The sequence below is a fragment of the Neoarius graeffei genome, chromosome 1 (genome assembly GCF_027579695.1).
Source record: "Neoarius graeffei isolate fNeoGra1 chromosome 1, fNeoGra1.pri, whole genome shotgun sequence".
NCBI classification, from domain to species: domain Eukaryota; kingdom Metazoa; phylum Chordata; class Actinopteri; order Siluriformes; family Ariidae; genus Neoarius; species Neoarius graeffei.
The window spans coordinates 73,584,392-73,602,384 of record NC_083569.1 but is presented as its reverse complement, the minus strand read 5'-3'; the positions used below and the strand labels follow the sequence as shown (position 1 = coordinate 73,602,384).

Genomic DNA, 17,993 nt, shown 5'->3' with positions numbered 1-17,993 from the left:
GAAAAAACCCTTTGGTTTGACACTTCGCACCCTAATTATGTTGCTTCAACGTCGCGCCCTCCATGCAATTTCAGATTGACAGACAGCGCGAAGCGCAAAGGGTGGAGGCTGCATGGGTGAGGGTGATAGCAAGTGACCATAACTTTGCAGAGTAATTAAATCACAGTGCTGCGCACAGACAATGGTGTGGTTTCTTGATTATTTTGTAAAGCATGCGCTTAACTAGTCATTAACAGGAAAAGGTGTGTGATTTATCCTTTATCCACCCCGACTGTGCCATGCGAAGATGCATTCTGCGTCTTCAAAATTCCCCGAAGTCGGCACCGTGCTATCTGTAATCTAACTCTAAACAAACTGTAAGTTATACTGGTTAAAAGTAGGCCTATCTGAGAATGATTTTTTTCCCCGTTTTGAGGTAGATTTTGGGGAAGGTATTTGTGAAGAAGGAATTAATCGCCTGTTCCAAATAGCCGCCTAGTCTCTAATACGCGCCGGGTCTCTTACGTGATTGAGACAAATAATCGCCCGGGCTATTATTTGGTATTTTACGGTATATATATATATATATATATATATATATATATATATATATATATATATATATATAAAACATGGTACTAGTAGTTGCAGTAGCAACAGTGGTGGTAGTAACTTATCTATCTTAATTTACTTGAATAATAGCTTGTTATGCTCTTGGTACTGTCTAACTAAAGGACCCATTTTTTATGACTGTTTGACAGAGCTGTTTACAATGTATATTATTTTCTCACCAATATCCCCTTTGGATCCTTTTACTCCAGGATATCCTGGTGCTCCAGGTAACGACAAGCCTCTTTCACCCTTTAGACCATTCAATCCCGGGGCTCCAGGCTGACCACCCTCTACCACACCTGTGGACAGATTTAACTGTGTTACTTTGAGTTTGAAGTAGATGGTCTACCACAAGGTGTCTGCTAACTGTGTGTGGAACCATTTGAAATGCAGGAAGTATCAATAGCTGTAGATATTCTTACCAGGTATTCCTTGTTGACCTTTGGGCCCTGCAAGTCCATTGAGTCCATCTAAACCAGGAGCTCCAGATAAACCTACAAGGGAATTAGGAAAGGAGTGTTAATAAGATCAACTGTGAGCTACTGCTCACTTACGTATCCCCCCACTCTCGCTTATATCAGAATGCAAGCAATTGAAGGAATAGGACACTTATTAAGAATGTTGACTTCAACAAATAATTAACCCTGAAACAAGTAAAGAGCGGTGTTCTCCTCAGGGATTTCAAATAGAGTCCTGGTAAACTGTCATTTTGAAACAGCATTTTGCTTCTTGAAATGGCATCAAAATCCACCCTTTATGTTTTGTAAATACATTCAGTCGGTAAACAGGAAGTTGATGTGGGACAGACCTGAAAACGGTGTACACAGTGTAGAACCCCAAGCTGAAGTTTGGTACCCAGTACCAAGTGGCTATGATTTGTGGTTGCTGAGAAAACGTGTGTTTCGGACGGACGGAGATATGGACGGACAGAGGTAAAAAAAAAAAAACAGTATAGCCCCCTCCTTTGGAGCAGGGATATAATAAACATACAAAAATTAGCACTGTGAAGTAGTTATGTAATGCCGCAGGACTAAACATTAAATAAGAAGCTCAGTTAGAAATTTCAAACCCAGGAATTATGAGCTTCTTAAATTTTAGATTTCTGCTGATTATTTGATTAAAAACCTAAACTGTTTCTGGATGTATGACTACCAGCAAAGACATACGTCTTTTTTTTAATGCATGCATTAAAAACAACGTATCTCTAGCAAACATGACAGGCGTTCTGACTGTAACTGTAGAAGAAAATTATGCGCTTTGACTAGACTGACCTTTTTCTCCTGCACGACCTGGAGCTGCACGGCGACCTGGTTCACCATCCTGTCCCTTCTGCCCTGGAAAACCAGGGAGACCCCTAGTACCCTGGGGCCCAGGTGGACCTGACAGAAGATACAGCATGTGTATGAGAAGTAAAAAGAAGCATCAGTTTAATATAATAACTATATAAAATGGGTTACCTCCTTGCCCAGGCCTTCCTGGATCTCCAGGCAGACCTTTCCGCCCAGGATATCCATACTCTCCTGGCAAACCTCGAGAACCTTGATCACCAGCAAGGCCTGGGATACCTGTGCATCAAATACAGTAGAAAGAGAAAAATACTGACATTGAGGCATTACATAAATAACTAGATAACAATGCCATTTTACAGTATATTACAGGATTAATATTGTTCAAGGATGCCTGTCACTGTCCTGTTCACATATTGCTCATTAGTAATTTTAATTTGGCATAACATTGGTCATGAACATTTTTATTATATTAAGTGTTTATATTCACAGAAACATCAGGTTCTCTAGACATAATGTTTGTCCATTTTAATAATGTAATACAAGGCCACTTTTGTAATCTTTTCAGGCTTAATATGTCTTCCCTTTCAGCATCCATTATATGGACATCATTAAACTAAAACAGTTAATAATTACAAGCATTTGTTGTAGCATACTGTTCTAAACAAGCAGTAAACAGAAGAAAAGAAAAGCACAAAGCTCACCAGGGAATCCAACATTTCCGACAAGTCCCCTTCTTCCAGGGGGCCCAGGTGCTCCAGTAGAGACTCCTTTCTCACCTTTACAGGAGAATGGAATGATCATGTTAAATATAGACAAATACACAGTGACACACTGTAGTGTCAAAAGGATTGTGTTCTCATGGAGAAATACAATATGTGCAAAGAAGAACTCACCTTTGCTACCAAGCAATCCTGAAGTACCAGGTGATCCAAAGAAACCAGGAGCTCCATCATCACCCTGCAAAAAGGATCAACATGCATCAAACTGTGTTTATCCAACACAAAACCTTTCAAGCTCAATAACTCTATTTTATAAAATAGAACTCTAATATATTCTATCCACATTCACTGGAGATGAGCAATCGTGCACTCTGATCAGCTACTCTACTTTGAGGATATCAGCTCATATACCGTGAGTACAGAAAAACAAAATGGTGGAATCGTGTTGCTGAACCAACCGAGGACGAAATAAAAACTCTATTCGAAAACAAAACCCCAAAAACTGTTATCAAGTATTTAAAAGAAACAGAAATAGCTGAAAGAATATAGTTTTTCATTTTCCCCAATATCGCCTGTTTCACACTCCAGCCCAGCTGGTGGCGGTAATGCACCTTTAAGTCAGTTTGCCAACTGCCAAAAAAAAACAACTCTAAAGAAGAAGAAAACCCCCCAAAATACAAAAAAGTAACAAAATATGGAATAAAAGTATTTGATGGTAAGAACATATCTTTTTTTATTTTTCAAAAATTATTATTATAGCATTTTTCACAAATTGCTTCTGTCATTTTGCCGGTGGAAATGATTTTGTCGGACGTTTTGTATAAAGTTTTTATTTACCGAATTTGCAAAAAATAAAAAAGCTCTGCTTCTCAAAATCCTGTGAATGTGGATATAATAAAACAGTTATTCCCCTTAATCAGCTCATGTATGAATCAAGTTTGTGGAATAACTGTTATATATTTTTCATGCAGTTGTATTGTCTGTTGGCTATTATGGGTTTACTTCTACCATCATTTAGCTGGATTGGCAGCACAAACTAAATGGGCTTACCTGAGGTCCAGGCATGCCAGGGAAACCAGAAACACCAGATGCCCCTTTAGGTCCTATAGGTCCCGGAGAACCTGTGCGCCCTGGGAAACCTGAATCACCAGGTAGACCCTTAGCTTGATCAGCAAACCCTGGCAGACCAGGAAAGCCTGGACTACCAGGTAAACCAGGGGTTCCCTTATTACCTGTTTAAAGACAATGCCTGTTAATATTTCTGGCATAGGATGCTGACTGATGACAATTTCTAGGCAAAACCAAAAAAAAAAAAAAAGGAACTGCTGTGTGTGAGATCAAGTTTGAGCTAAACTTTGACCACCACAAGCAAGAAACACAGAAATGTACAAGATGCTTCTTATTCTGCATTCTCCAGTTTTCTGTTCATAGATAGGTGAGAGACAGTTGCTATGGGTTTGTTTCTGTACCTCTTGGTCCTGGAAATCCAGGCAGTCCAGTAGGTCCAGGAGAACCTTGTTCCCCTTTGTTATGATGCAATGGGAGGGGAGCTGGGGAAGGTCCTGGTGGGCCTGGGTCTCCACGGTCCCCTGGGGAAAAAAAAACACACACACACAGATTTGGTATCCATTTTTGCATGGTATAATACAAAAAAAAATCAACAACCATCATATCTCATTGAAATGTTAAATAGTATGTTTTATGTTTTTAGTTTACCTTTAATACCAAGAGGGCCATATGTTCCAGGTTCACCATTAAATCCTGGGTTTCCAGGTAGACCTTTACTCCCTGGCAGTCCAGAGCCTCCGGAACGTCCAGGTGATCCAGGGAATCCTACCAATCCAGGGAGTCCCTTCTGCCCTGTAAAGATCCATGTCAGTATGTTACATGTATGGAATGAGTGGAATGATGAAAGAGTACTGATACTTTCATAAAGATTAGAAATGAGTAAGATGGGAGATGAGTTAGCTCTGTGGCAATCTAGATGCATTGTTTGCAAAAATGTTTTTAGTTTTACGAGAATGCTAGGATCCTGTTAGGAATGTTTTAGATTTTTAGCATTTGAAAACTTCATACCTTTAGTTCCTGGCCTTCCTAATTGTCCATCACGTCCTGGAATTGTATCTCCAGGACTTCCCCTTTGTCCTTTTGGTCCTGGAATTCCAGGTCGTCCAGGAGAACCCTTTCTACCCAAGCCTTGGCGTCCTGGCTCTCCTCTTGCACCCTTGAGTCCTGGGAAACCTTGGAGACCAATAACATGAGGGTCAAATGCCACTCAATTCATATTGTATTTGGAATAACAACAGCAAACTCTTTCAGATTAGTAATATCATCAGCTGAAACAAACTTGAAGATGAAAATGAGCCTACAGTCAACCAATGAATTGATAGGGTTTACTATTGACATAAGAGCAGGGTCATTTACGTAAAAGTTTTGCACCATAACGATAATCTACGTGCTTAAAAGAGTGTTCATGTGATATTTACTATACTAAATGGAAATGTGCTATGTTAACTAGGAAACCAGAATGTTGCAGTCAGAGGTGGACAGTAATGAAGCACATTTACTTGAGTACTGTACTTAAGTACACTTTTTGAGTATCTGTACTTTAATTGAGTTAATTTTTTTGGCAACTTATGACTTTAACTTCACTACATTTGAAAGACAAATATCGTACTTTTTACCCCACTACATTTCTATCAAGGTCCTCGTTACTCATTACTATGAAGCAGCTTTGAAAGTGGATGTTTTTTTCTTTTCTTAAACATGATTGGTTTTTTCACAGGTGACACTGAGGCAGCCGATCAGTAATCACTAGGGTCACGTCACATCCATAGACTGTATAAAATCAAGTTCAATGATTTCTCAGCAGCATTATTTAACACGATCAGTTGATGGCAGAATGGAAGGAGGCGGTTCTTCTGGGGAATGCACACGCACTCATGTTTCAGTTTTCTGAAAGGAATAAAGAGTTGTTTCATTTTGAATGAAACTTCAGAGAGTTTGTTCCAGAAACCTAATCAATATAAAATTAGATCATACTGACTGTACAGCCGCTGCCAGCACCTTTGATCTAAAGGTGGGGCTATTAAATATTAGATCTCTTACATCTAAAGTGCTAATTGTTAATGAACTCATTACTGATCAGGAGTTTAATGTCTCATCTCATCTCATTATCTCTAGCCGCTTTATCCTTCTACAGGGTCGCAGGCAAGCTGGAGCCTATCCCAGCTGACTATGGGCGAAAGGCGGGGTACACCCTGGACAAGTCGCCAGGTCATCACAGGGCTGACACATAGACACAGACAACCATTCACACTCACATTCACACCTACGGTCAATTTAGAGTCACCAGTTAACCTAACCTGCATGTCTTTGGACTGTGGGGGAAACCGGAGCCCCCGGAGGAAACCCATGCGAACACGGGGAGAACATGCAAACTCCACACAGAAAGGCCCTCGCTGGCCCCGGGGCTCGAACCCAGGACCTTCTTGCTGTGAGGCGACAGCGCTAACCACTACACCACCGTGCCGCCCCGGAGTTTAATGTACTTTGTTTAACTGAAACATGGATTAAGCCAAATGAATATATAGCATTAAATGAAGCGAGTCCTCCTGGATACAGTTGAGTTATATACACCAGCCTCATCTAACTGGTAGAGGAGGTGTCACGGTTATTTATAGTGATTATCTAGGTGTAACACAAAAACCTGGTTATAAATTGAATACATTTGAAGTTCTTCATACTAATATAATGTATGTAGCCTCGAAAAATAGGTCTACCCAGTTAATTCCGTTACTTGTTATTTACAGGCCCCCGGGGCCATATTCTGAGTTTCTTTCTGAATTTTCAGATTTTATCTCAGACCTGGTTATTTCCTTAGACAAAGCTTTAGTTGTCGGAGATTTTAATATTCACTTCGATAACCCAGAAGACCCTTTGAAAACAGTGTTTGTGTCCATTTTAGATTCAGTTATCTCAGATTATTATCTCATCTCATTCAAAATATGTCTGAGTAATAATATATGCACCTCACCACGCTACTGTATTAAACGTACATTCATGTCAACTACTGCACAGAGCTTTATAAATAATCTCCCAGAGTTATCAACTTTGATTGGGTCACTGTCAGCCCCCGCAGAACTTGATCAGGCAACTGAATGCTTAGAGTCAACGTTCTGCTATACTTTAGATAATGTAGCTCCTCTTAAAAGGAAAATGGTCAGAGACAAAAATTAGCACCCTGGTATAATGATGACACTCGCACTTTAAAACAGACCACTCGAAAATTGGAACGTAAATGGCATCAAACAAAATTGGTAGCGTTCAAATTAGCGTGGAAGGAGAGCTTCCTGAAGTATAGAAAAGCTCTTAGTGCTGCTAGATCAACATATCTCTCTTCCCTAACAGAAGATAACAAAAATAATCCTAGATTCCTATTTAATACTGTAGCAAAATTAACCAGGAATAAGTCCACTATAGACACACGCACACCTGTAGTATGTAGTAGCAACGACTTCTTGAATTTTTTTTAATGACAAAATTGAGAATATCCAACAAAAAATTCGAACTACTAATTTAAGGTCAGACAACGTAAGTGACCCTGTAGCTAACAATATAACTGCATCAGATCAGCAATTAGAATGTTTTACTCCCCTTAGAGAAACTGAATTACTTTCATTAATCTCGGCATCAAAAGCTTCAACTTGTGTACTAGATCCCTTACCTACACGTCTATTCAAACAGATAATACCTGAAGTAATTGAACCGCTTCTAAAAATAATAAATTCTTCTCTTACGATTGGCTATGTACCCAAATCCTTTAAACTAGCAGTTATCAAACCCCTGATTAAAAAACCTGACCTTGATCCCTGTCAGCTATCCAATTATCGGCCAATATCAAACCTCTCCTTTATCGCCAAGATCCTTGAAAAAGCTGTGGCACAGCAGTTATGCTTATATTTACATAGGAATAACATCCATGAAATGTATCAGTCAGGATTTAGACCTCATCATAGCACAGAGACAGCTCTGGTTAAAGTAGTAAACGACCTACTGTTGGCGTCTGATCAGGGCTGTGTCTCGCTACTTGTGTTGCTTGACCTTAGTGCAGCATTTGATACCATTGATCATTCCATTCTTCTGGATAGACTAGAAAATGTTGTGGGAGTTAAGGGAATGGCCCTCTCCTGGCTCAGGTCTTATTTAACTGATCGTTATCAGTATGTTGATGTAAATCCAAAGACATGCAATTAGGTTGACGTGGGGCGGCCTTGGGCTGAGGTGCCCTTGAGCAAGGTACCGAACCCCTGACTGCTCCCTGGGCGCTCTGGGCTGCTCACTGCTCTGGGTGTGTGCATGCGTTCACTGCTCCAGATGGGTTAAATGCAGAGGATGAATTTCACTGTGCTTGAAGTGTGCATGTGACGAACAATAAAAAAGGTTTTAAAAAAATATGGTGATTTTTCTAGACATACTGAGGTAAAGTTTGGTGTTCCACAAGGTTCTGTCTTGGGTCCACTGCTTTTTTCTTTATATATGTTACCTCTGGGTGATATAATTTGAAAACATTGTATTAGTTTCCACTGTTATGCTGATGAAACACAGTTGTATGTTTCTGCAAAACCAGATGAGAGACACCAGCTTAATAGAATTGAGGAATGTAAAGGGCATTAGACACTGGATGCTTATTAACTTCCCTCTGCTTAACTCTGACAAGACTGAAGTACTTGTACTAGGACCACGTGCAGCAAGTAAGTTTTCTGATTATACAGTAACTCTGGATGGCCTTTCTGTTTCTTCACGTGCAGCAGTAAAAGACCTCGGAGTGATTATTGACCCCAGTCTTTCATTCAAAACTCATATTGATAACATCACCCGGATAGCTTTCTTTCATCTCAGAAATATTGCCAATATAAGAAATTTAATGTCACTACATGATGCGGAAAAACTAGTTCATGCTTTCGTTACCTCCAGGTTGGATTATTGTAATGCCTTACTGTCTGGATGTTCCAATAAGTGCATAAACAAGCTCCAGTTAGTTCAAAATGCAGCAGCAAGAGTCCTTACTAGAACTAGAAAATATGACCACATCACCCCTGTCTTATCCACACTGCATTGGCTCCCAGTCAAATTTCGTATTGATTATAAAATACTACTATTAACCTTTAAAGCACTGAATGATCTCGCACCACAGTACCTGAGCGAACTTCTGGTCCTCTATGACCCGCCACACCTACTTAGATCAAAAGGTGCAGGCTATCTGCTGGTACCTCGTATAGTGAAGGCTACATCAGGGGGCAGAGCCTTTTCTTACAAAGCCCCACAGTTATGGAACAGCCTTCCAAGTAATGTTCGGGAATCAGACAGTCTCAGCATTTAAGTCTAGGCTGAAAACATATCTGTTTAGTCAAGCCTTTTGTTAATGATGTTTATGAGGTAAAGGTGTAGATCTGGAGGGTCCTCAGACATAGTGTGTTTTGGTAAACTGGGAGGTATGGATGCTGTCAGTCCCCCACTCGCTTGCTCACTCGAGTTTGTTGACGGTGTAGTGGCTACTGCTTTATGTCCTGGGGCTCCCTCATGCCTGTGTTACCTTCTGGCTGAGCCCCCCCCCCCCCCAAAAAAAAAAAAAAAAAATCTGTCTCTCTGAGTTACATGTCGGTCCTGGGATCGAGATGCTGACCTCTTCTGCTCCTCAGACATGCCTGATCCATCCTGGTGCCTTGTGTCTGGTTGGAGTCTCATCGCATCGCTCCTGTGGAGGACGGCCCCATGTGGACAGTTGAAAGTCACACTTGGAAGACGCTCTGGACACTTACAGTAATGCTTTTATGGCTGAAGACTACAGTTGACTTAGGACTGCAGTTGTCATGAACAGTTTTGCACTCAAGTTTTTATCAATGAAGAGTTTATAACATCAACAAAACTGACTTCATGTTAAAACTGTTAATGTTATAGTCATGTTGTCTGTTGTTGCCCAAATGAGGATGGGTTCCCTTTGAGTCTGGTTCCTCCCGAGGTTTCTTCCTCATGTCGATTGAGGGAGTTTTTCCTTGCCACCGTCGCCACAGGCTTGGTCATTGGGATTAGATTAGGGATAAAATTAGCTCATGTTTTAAGTCATTCAACTTCTGTAAAGCTGCTTTGCGACAATGTTTATTGTTAAAAGCACTATACAAATAAACTTGACTTGACTTGGTTTGACTTTCATTTTAAATGTTTGCTTTGTTTGCCTAAAATGGAGCACATCACAGCCTACAAAAACTTGCCGTCCAACCTGCAGGAGCATATTGAGGTATATAAACATTTTATTCCAAGAGAAAGCTTGCAGTGAAGTTGTCTGTGCTTTTAGAGCTAGTGATAACGTTGCAATACCTATGCAGTCTGGTTAGTCAAATGACTTTCTATGGATTTTCCCACCAAGCTGCCATAGCCTTGTCCACGGCTAACGTTAACACATAGCTAGTTAACTTGGACACTGTTAGTTAGCATGTAAAAATGGAGTTTGCTAACATTAGCTTATCTGAAGTGCTTTCAAAAATGTTTTAGCATAATCTTGCCAAATAAACAAAATGTAGAAATCTTTCTTTTCTAGTAACGTTAGCTACCCAATATGATTTCGAGTTTGAAAAGATTTTGCTAGCATGTCAGGTGGAGCTTTATTGACTAGCTAGCTTAACATTAAACCACCATGATTCCACAGGCAGATTCATATGTGCATGAATACATACACTTGTACATGCGCGCATGTGAGACCTGTGAGATGGACAGTATTGTACTAGTCAGTCACAATAAATTGCTGGAATTTTTTTTTGTTTTGACGTCAGATGATGGTCTTGCACTTTTTTCCTGTCTTGCTTCAAGCAGTGCTGCTGTTGGGCAGTTACTAAGCTTGAGGTGTGAATCTGGGCTTTAAGCAGGTTGGATTGTCATTTTTATTTTCTGAGCAAGCTGCATTTACAGCTATTCCACTGTCTTCCTGATTAACATACAAATACATTGTGTGCACACACTGCCACAGCTGGGTCAGAACACTACCATGCTGCTTTGTGGGGGTGGGGAGGAGTGTTACAATAAAAAAAAAGAAAAAAAGGAAATGACAATGGCTGTTTTTCAGTTCAGTTGTGTTTGATTTTGTAACATTCTACCAGGTGTTTATTCTACAGGTTCTACATCTTAGTCAGTAAATACAGTCAGTTGCTTCAGAGGCATTAGGTTTTGTAAGCGTTGTGGCAATAATACCGTACAACAACGCATTCACAGAAAATGTACTTTTAATACTTAAGTATTTTTAAAAGCAAGCACTTCAGTACTTTAACTTAAGTAAAAATTTGACTGTACAACTTTCACTTGTATTGGAGTAACATTTGACCAGTGGGATCTGTACTTTGACTTAAGTAATGAAGTTGGGTACTTTGTCCACCTCTGGTTGCAGTAAATTGTTGCATCCAGAAACCACTCTCAACAATCTCGCAATTGTACATTTATACGGCATTTAACACTGTGGACAGAATAAAATCATGCAAATCATTATTGTGAAGGCACTGACACAGACAGACATAAGCACATTATCCCATGCATTTTGTCTTCAGATCACACCATAAAGATATGTCTTTAACCCTTTGATGCAAAACATATGCACACCCCTTCTAATGCACAACATGGGTCAAAAATGACCTGCATTCATTTTCCAGGTTATTTCATGCTGACTGAGTTTTTCTTTGCTCTAGATTTTGAAATCAATTTATTTTATGATTGAATATTCCAAGTATTCTTTAAATAGGGGTGGCACGGTGGTGTAGTGGTTAGCGCTGTCGCCTCACAGCAAGAAAGTCCGGGTTCGAGCCCCGTGGCCGGCGAGGGCCTTTCTGTGCGGAGTTTGCATGTTCTCCCCGTGTCCGTGTGGGTTTCCTCCGGGTGCTCCGGTTTCCCCCACAGTCCAAAGACATGCAGGTTAGGTTAACTGGTGACTCTAAATTGAGCGTAGGTGTGAATGTGAGTATGAATGGTTGTCTGTGTCTATGTGTCAGCCCTGTGATGACCTGGCGACTTGTCCAGGGTGTACCCCGCCTTTCACCCGTAGTCAGCTGGGATAGGCTCCAGCTTGCCTGCGACCCTGTAGAACAGGATAAAGCGGCTACAGATAATGAGATGAGATTCTTTAAATATCTTGTTTTTAATTACCACAAATCATTAATTTAATTTTTTCTTTCCAACTTTATGAACAAAAATACTTTTTATATTACTACACATGGGTCATCCAAGTGTGATTTAAAATTAAATGTCTTTATACTATAATAATAATAATTTGTTTCAAGTAATTACTTTAGCAGTGAATGGGGCCAGTTATTTATTTATTAACTATGTAGTTAGCTAAGCCAACTACAATAAAATTAGCTAACTAAAGTAGAATATGTCAACAGCTCGGTAGCTAATAGTAATTACTTGTAACTTTCTGACAAGTAATCTACATTACGTCGAATCAGCGGGTCATCAGATTAATGTTCTTAAAATGATTCGCGTTTACACTAAAACCGTTAGCCGTGCACACAGCAACACCAATACGCGGATACGCTCGGCTCCGCAGGCATCCTGCGCTCCAAATCACTCCGCCCTGAACAGCGAGTGCCCTCTGGAGGGTGCGCACTCCGGCCCTGCGCAGCTCACAGAGCGCGCGAGTGAAGTGAACAAGCCACGATTCGGGACTGAGCCGCTGTGTGTGAGATCCCAGCGCATATCACTTATTACTTGCAAGTGGAAGGATGGCAAGCCTAAAGACAATCATAACTACACAATGGGCAGTATTTGCATCAGTATTTGCAGTATTTTCATACTTTTATACTCTTTAATGAAAGGTGATACAAGGCGGAAGTCTGCGCCGTTTTTCAGCAGTCGCGTCACATGACCAACGCCAGCGAATCAGGAAGGTGGATGTCACAGTGACGTTGTCCAATGAGACGCCAGCTAGAGCTCAGCACAGCGTATTCGCGTATTCTCAATGTTTACACAGCACCGGAGCTGATACGATCTGGATTGAATACGTGGACGCTGGCGGATTCCCGTTTCCCCGCTTTTTCAGGGGGGTTAATGTAAACGGACAGTGCATCCGCGAAGAAAACGAGACAGATACGGTCTAGTGTAAACGTAGCCTCAAGGTAACCTCATCTCATCTCATTATCTCTAGCCGCTTTATCCTTCTACAGGGTCGCAGGCAAACTGGAGCCTATCCCAGCTGACTACGGGCGAAAGGCGGGGTACACCCTGGACAAGTCGCCAGGTCATCACAGGGCTGACACATAGACACAGACAACCATTCACACTCACATTCACACCTACGTACGGTCAATTTAGAGTCACCAGTTAACCTAACCTGCATGTCTTTGGACTGTGGGGGAAACCGGAGCACCTGGAGGAAACCCACGCGGACACGGGGAGAACATGCAAACTCCACACAGAAAGGCCCTCGCCGGCCACGGGGCTCGAACCCAGGACCTTCTTGCTGTGAGGCGACAGCGCTAACCACTACACCACCATGCCGCCTTCAAGGTAACCTAAACATAATCAATTTTTTTCTAAGGTAATGTTAGAACAATTGAAAAACATTACTTCCATGTATTAGATGGGCAAAGGGCGCTGTGCTGAGCTGTGAAATGTCTGACACAAGCACAATTCACAGTTCCCACCAAACGCTGTAGTAAATGCATGCGGGTCGTTTCTGACCCATGTGTGTAAACTCGATGTAGAATTACAAAAGCTGTGCTTGTTCATAACTTAAGAAAGGGAAAATAAAAATGATGATTTGTGCGAAACAAAAACAAGATATTTGCTGCATATTTGGAAAAGTAAATGACAAAATGAATTTATGTCAAAAGTATATCATAGAAACACTCAGCCGTACATGAAATAACCTGGAAAATGAATGCAGGTTGTTTTTGACCCATGTTGTGCATTAGAAGGGTAGTGATACAAAAAGGGTTTTTATTCAAAAAGTAAGAAAGGAAAAAATAAAATAAGGATGTATGATGATCAAAAACAAGTTAATTGAGGAATACCTTGAATACTGAATGATGGAATTAATTTATTGCAAAGATATAGAAGATAAAAACTCAGCCGGGTCACTTTTGACCCATGTTTTGCATCAAAGGGTTAAGTCCATATATGGAAATCTTCAAGCTGGAAGAATGAATTAATTAGCATTCGTATATGAGTGTGTATTTTAGCCAGTGTGTTAACTAACATGAGATAACCAGATAGGATGTATGAGCAGATTTTGAGTCATGTTAATAAATCTTCTCATGAGCTACCTTGACATGATTTCATAAAGGCTTCTATCCTTCACTCTGAGTGCATTCATAAAACTTTGTCTACCCACTAAACGATATACCCAGCTAAATGGCCTGGTCTGTGGTCTGCAGACAGACGCTCGTTCATTCATTCATTCATTCATTCATTCATTCATTCAAACGCTGACTGTATCCCATTTGACATGCTCATTTAAAATCCATTGTCTCTTTTTAGGTACCTTATTATATCATCAGCAATCTCACAGCACTACTGTATATAAAACATCATGTGTATGATTATGTATTAGTATGAAGCTACACTGAATTACTTTAGATAAAATAAATCAAGTCAATAAAATGGTTTAAAATCATTAAATTATTTACTGCACATCAGTAATAATCAATACTAGAACAAACACAAAAAGTTAATACAAAGAAACAGGAATAAATGTGCACATTTGAAATTGAATTATATTAGATTATATTAAAGAAAGTCATCAGATTCAAGAAATTTCTGTAAAGGCTCTTTTGCAGTTGGATGAGTCTGTTAATGTCACATAAACAGATTAGGCTTATAGCAGAGCAGCAGATGGCTGGAGTCTAGCTACATTAGTACTGCTTGATTGCATTAGTGCAAATTTTATCACGAGTACCTACTCATCAAGAACATATATACTGAATGTACACACACATACATGCGCATTTAAATGATGGATGAGGACATATACCTCACATGATTTATACCACCCCAAGCTTGACAGATAAATGAAAAAAAAAAATCAATGACCATGACAGCTTGATACAAATAAAGAATTTTTATTTTGCAATAGATTATAAATGATGCTAATGTTAATTATTATCACCAAAATGGATTTGCTGATGGGAAACTGGAATGGTATAGAAAGTGGACAGTATCTCACACACAGCTTAAAGGTAGACTGCCTTTCAGATTTTTCAAGTGTAGGTCATAAGAAGAATTTTCCCTGACACCTAATTATTTTTGTTTAGTGGACTGAAAGCTACTGAATTCGAATCACAGACTTCCAATTTCATTAGTTTGTTTAACAGAACAATTAATGAATTTAGGGCCATGTGGCCCTAAATTCTCCACTATTTTTTCCTGCTTCACCATGACCCAATTCAAGATACTATGTCATGCATCATGTGGTGGGCTTTCCCCGTTCACGCAAGGTATTGTGGGATACACATTTGAAACAGGAGAGAAAAATGGAGGTCACGAATGAAACGTGAAAGACCAACTACAATAACGGAAAGTGAGAAGAAAAGACGTTATGTTGCGAAGGAAAGGAAACTCAGGACCAAACTAATAAATATCGGCGGTCAGCGAGCACCTCGGTGTGATCAGCTGTTCATTTAGCGACAGAATGATGGAACTGTCAGTGCACGGTCAAGGTAAACCTGTAGATGGCAGTAATGCAACACTGTGGGTGCCGGCTGCTGTAAAACCCAAAAGAAGAAGAAGGTAAACCTGCGCATGTGCACATGGACTTCCTCTGTCTGCTTGACTGCACGAAGCGAGCAATTTCATGCACATTGTTTGCTCGGGAATCCTCTCAAATTAAATAACTTCCCAGCCACAGAATGGCCTGTTGTTGTTTATTTTGAGATATTACAGAAATAAACATATGTCACAATGACCAAATTTCAGAGGGAACTAAATTTCACCGATTTTATGAAATCGAAAGGCCGTCTAGCTTTAATAAAGCAGCAAAGCAAGGTCCCTTTCACTAGGTGCTTTGGTTAGGAAGTTCAGATGCTCTAATTTCTGGAGCAAATTAAAGAAATATATCGTAGAAAAGAATTGGTTGTTAGACAAAATGAGCTCTATAAAGAAGTAATGGGTTGATAACTTTTCTCACCTTGACAGCCTAGAGAATTGACCCAGCACCAAGAACAGAGGAGCAAGACATCACAAATGGAAGGGACGGGAAGATGGAGATGATTGAAGTGGTGACAGAGAGAGAGAGAGAGAGAGAGAGAGAGAGAGAGAGGGGCAAAGAAACAAACAAGGAGAAGGAGAAGACATTGAAAGAATAGAGGAATGAAATGAGATGTATTTGTGAGAAAGAATCCAGTGGAGAATGTATTGACAAAGAGAAGAGCAGTCAGAGGACATTATAATTATTATGTACATCTCCAGCGGTGCTGGAACACAAGTGAATTATAGTTCTTTCTCTCTTACTTTACATAAATGTAGCTTATTTTGCATGTCCTTACTTTATCCTACACTGCCACACTTCTTGTCTTTTGTTCTTTTCTAAACTCACCTCAGTCTGGCAAGAAAAAGCATCATCCCTGCTGTATCAACTATGTTTTTGGTCGAGCTAACCCTAGAGATGAATATCTATTACAGTGTCAGACAAAGACCAGTGACGTGCACAAAAATATTAATAGAGATGCATTCACTAAAATGCTTTATGAGAGGAGACAGAATTGTTGAAACGTATAAAATAAAGCAGTTGATTTTCTCAAATGAAAAGATAAAGGTCCACAGGAACATCAAGAATAACAGACGGGCAATTTAATATTCCATTGAATAAAAGAATAATCATATATTCAATCGCTTTCTTACCTGCAGGTCCAGTGAATCCAGGATTGCCAGGTGGCCCTCGAGGTCCACTGACTTCAGAAGCATTCAGACCCCGTGGTCCTGGCTTCCCTGGAAGTCCTGGGAAGCCATTAACACCATGCTCACCCTTTACACCTGGCTTACCACTTGGTGCATCAAAACCTACAAGGGAAAATTGTATTCATAACTGCAGTACTGAGAACTAAGTAATAGTAGTCCTGAGATGAGGTCATTAAACCTACCAAATTTGCCTGGTAATCCAGGAGTGCCTGGCTGTCCCTTGTCTCCAGGCTCTCCTGTTTGTCCTGGAAGTCCAGGTATTCCTGGAGCTGCCCCTAAAATTTCACCAGGCTCTCCTTTCAGTCCTTGCAGCCCAGGACGGCCATCTTTTCCCCGAGGACCTGGAAGGCCATTTTCTGTAGTGCCTGGTAAACCTGGATCTCCTCTTGGTCCAGGGAATCCTGTAAAATTCATTGAGTTAAAACAATTCAATAAAATTCAAGTTTTATCATAATGCAATTTCTGTTTGTCATTTAAAAACAGTGAGAAAGTTTTTAATTCCCCCAACTGACCCTGCTCCACTGTTGTAAAAGTAAGTACACCTCATGAGGTGTCTTACTGTAAAATGTATCCTAACTCCCCGACAGCAGACTTGTCAGGAAAGTTATCGAAATTTACAGTAAATAACTGCAAAACATATTTTTAGTAAAATATTGAAAAATCTTACATAGTATAAAATAATATATAATCCAATACATTTACTCATTTGACTCATGCTTAAAAAAAATTAAACTTACAACTGAGCACAAGGTTAAGGATCATTTCTAAGGATCCAACCATGGCATCTTGGCTGTGCTGGGATTTGAACACATCCTTCTGATCCACCAAAACTAGCTCATCTAGCACGCACAGCTTCAACCGTCTACACCACTGAAATAACTCAAACTAAAAGATGAATTGTAGTGCTTCGCTAAACCAAAATTTTAACTAGAATATATATTTAAACTTAAACAGTGTTTGTATTCACCTAAAATAGCCACTAAAATAAAGGGCACAGAAATAGTTCACTATTTTGCAGATTTTCATCATTCTAACAAAACATTACATATTCCACTATGCAATGCATTTTGTGGTATTTTAATGCAGAGCTCTAATTGCATAATCTTTCATAGTAAAATCCTGTCAAATAATAAAACAGTATTTTGCTGTAAAATAAATATTGTACATTTACAGTGTGAGGCCCTTTGTTTTGGCTTGGGGTGGAGCTAATTACTTAGCCAGGAAGTGTACAACTGATTTAAGTATATATCTGATTATTATATATTTGGAAACATTTTTTAAAAATTTGCCAAACTGCATGTCATAATCATAATTAGTTACAAATTGTAATTATATATATATATATATATATATATATATATATATATATATATATATATAATTCTGTTCCACCTACTGTGGGAATATTGATCGATGCATTAGTGTTTTGGCCTAAAGAGCATTGAGATGTATCAAACTG

General features: G+C 39.7%; 1 protein-coding gene across 2 annotated transcripts in view; it reads right to left on the bottom strand.

Annotated features, from left to right (window-relative positions):
- The window catches only part of col4a6 (collagen, type IV, alpha 6), a 221,439-nt gene that overhangs the window by 9,179 nt on the left and 194,267 nt on the right, over positions 1-17,993 (bottom strand). For both annotated transcript variants that reach the window (XM_060923953.1, XM_060924036.1), the window contains exons 27-38: positions 16,717-16,935; positions 16,478-16,636; positions 4,676-4,840; positions 4,316-4,459; positions 4,069-4,188; positions 3,650-3,831; positions 2,774-2,837; positions 2,582-2,656; positions 2,049-2,156; positions 1,863-1,970; positions 1,014-1,085; positions 771-890 (exon numbers count right to left, since the gene is read on the bottom strand). In XM_060923953.1, the coding sequence (XP_060779936.1) occupies positions 771-890; positions 1,014-1,085; positions 1,863-1,970; positions 2,049-2,156; positions 2,582-2,656; positions 2,774-2,837; positions 3,650-3,831; positions 4,069-4,188; positions 4,316-4,459; positions 4,676-4,840; positions 16,478-16,636; positions 16,717-16,935 (1,536 nt within the window). The remainder of the gene's footprint in view (positions 1-770; positions 891-1,013; positions 1,086-1,862; positions 1,971-2,048; positions 2,157-2,581; positions 2,657-2,773; positions 2,838-3,649; positions 3,832-4,068; positions 4,189-4,315; positions 4,460-4,675; positions 4,841-16,477; positions 16,637-16,716; positions 16,936-17,993) is intronic.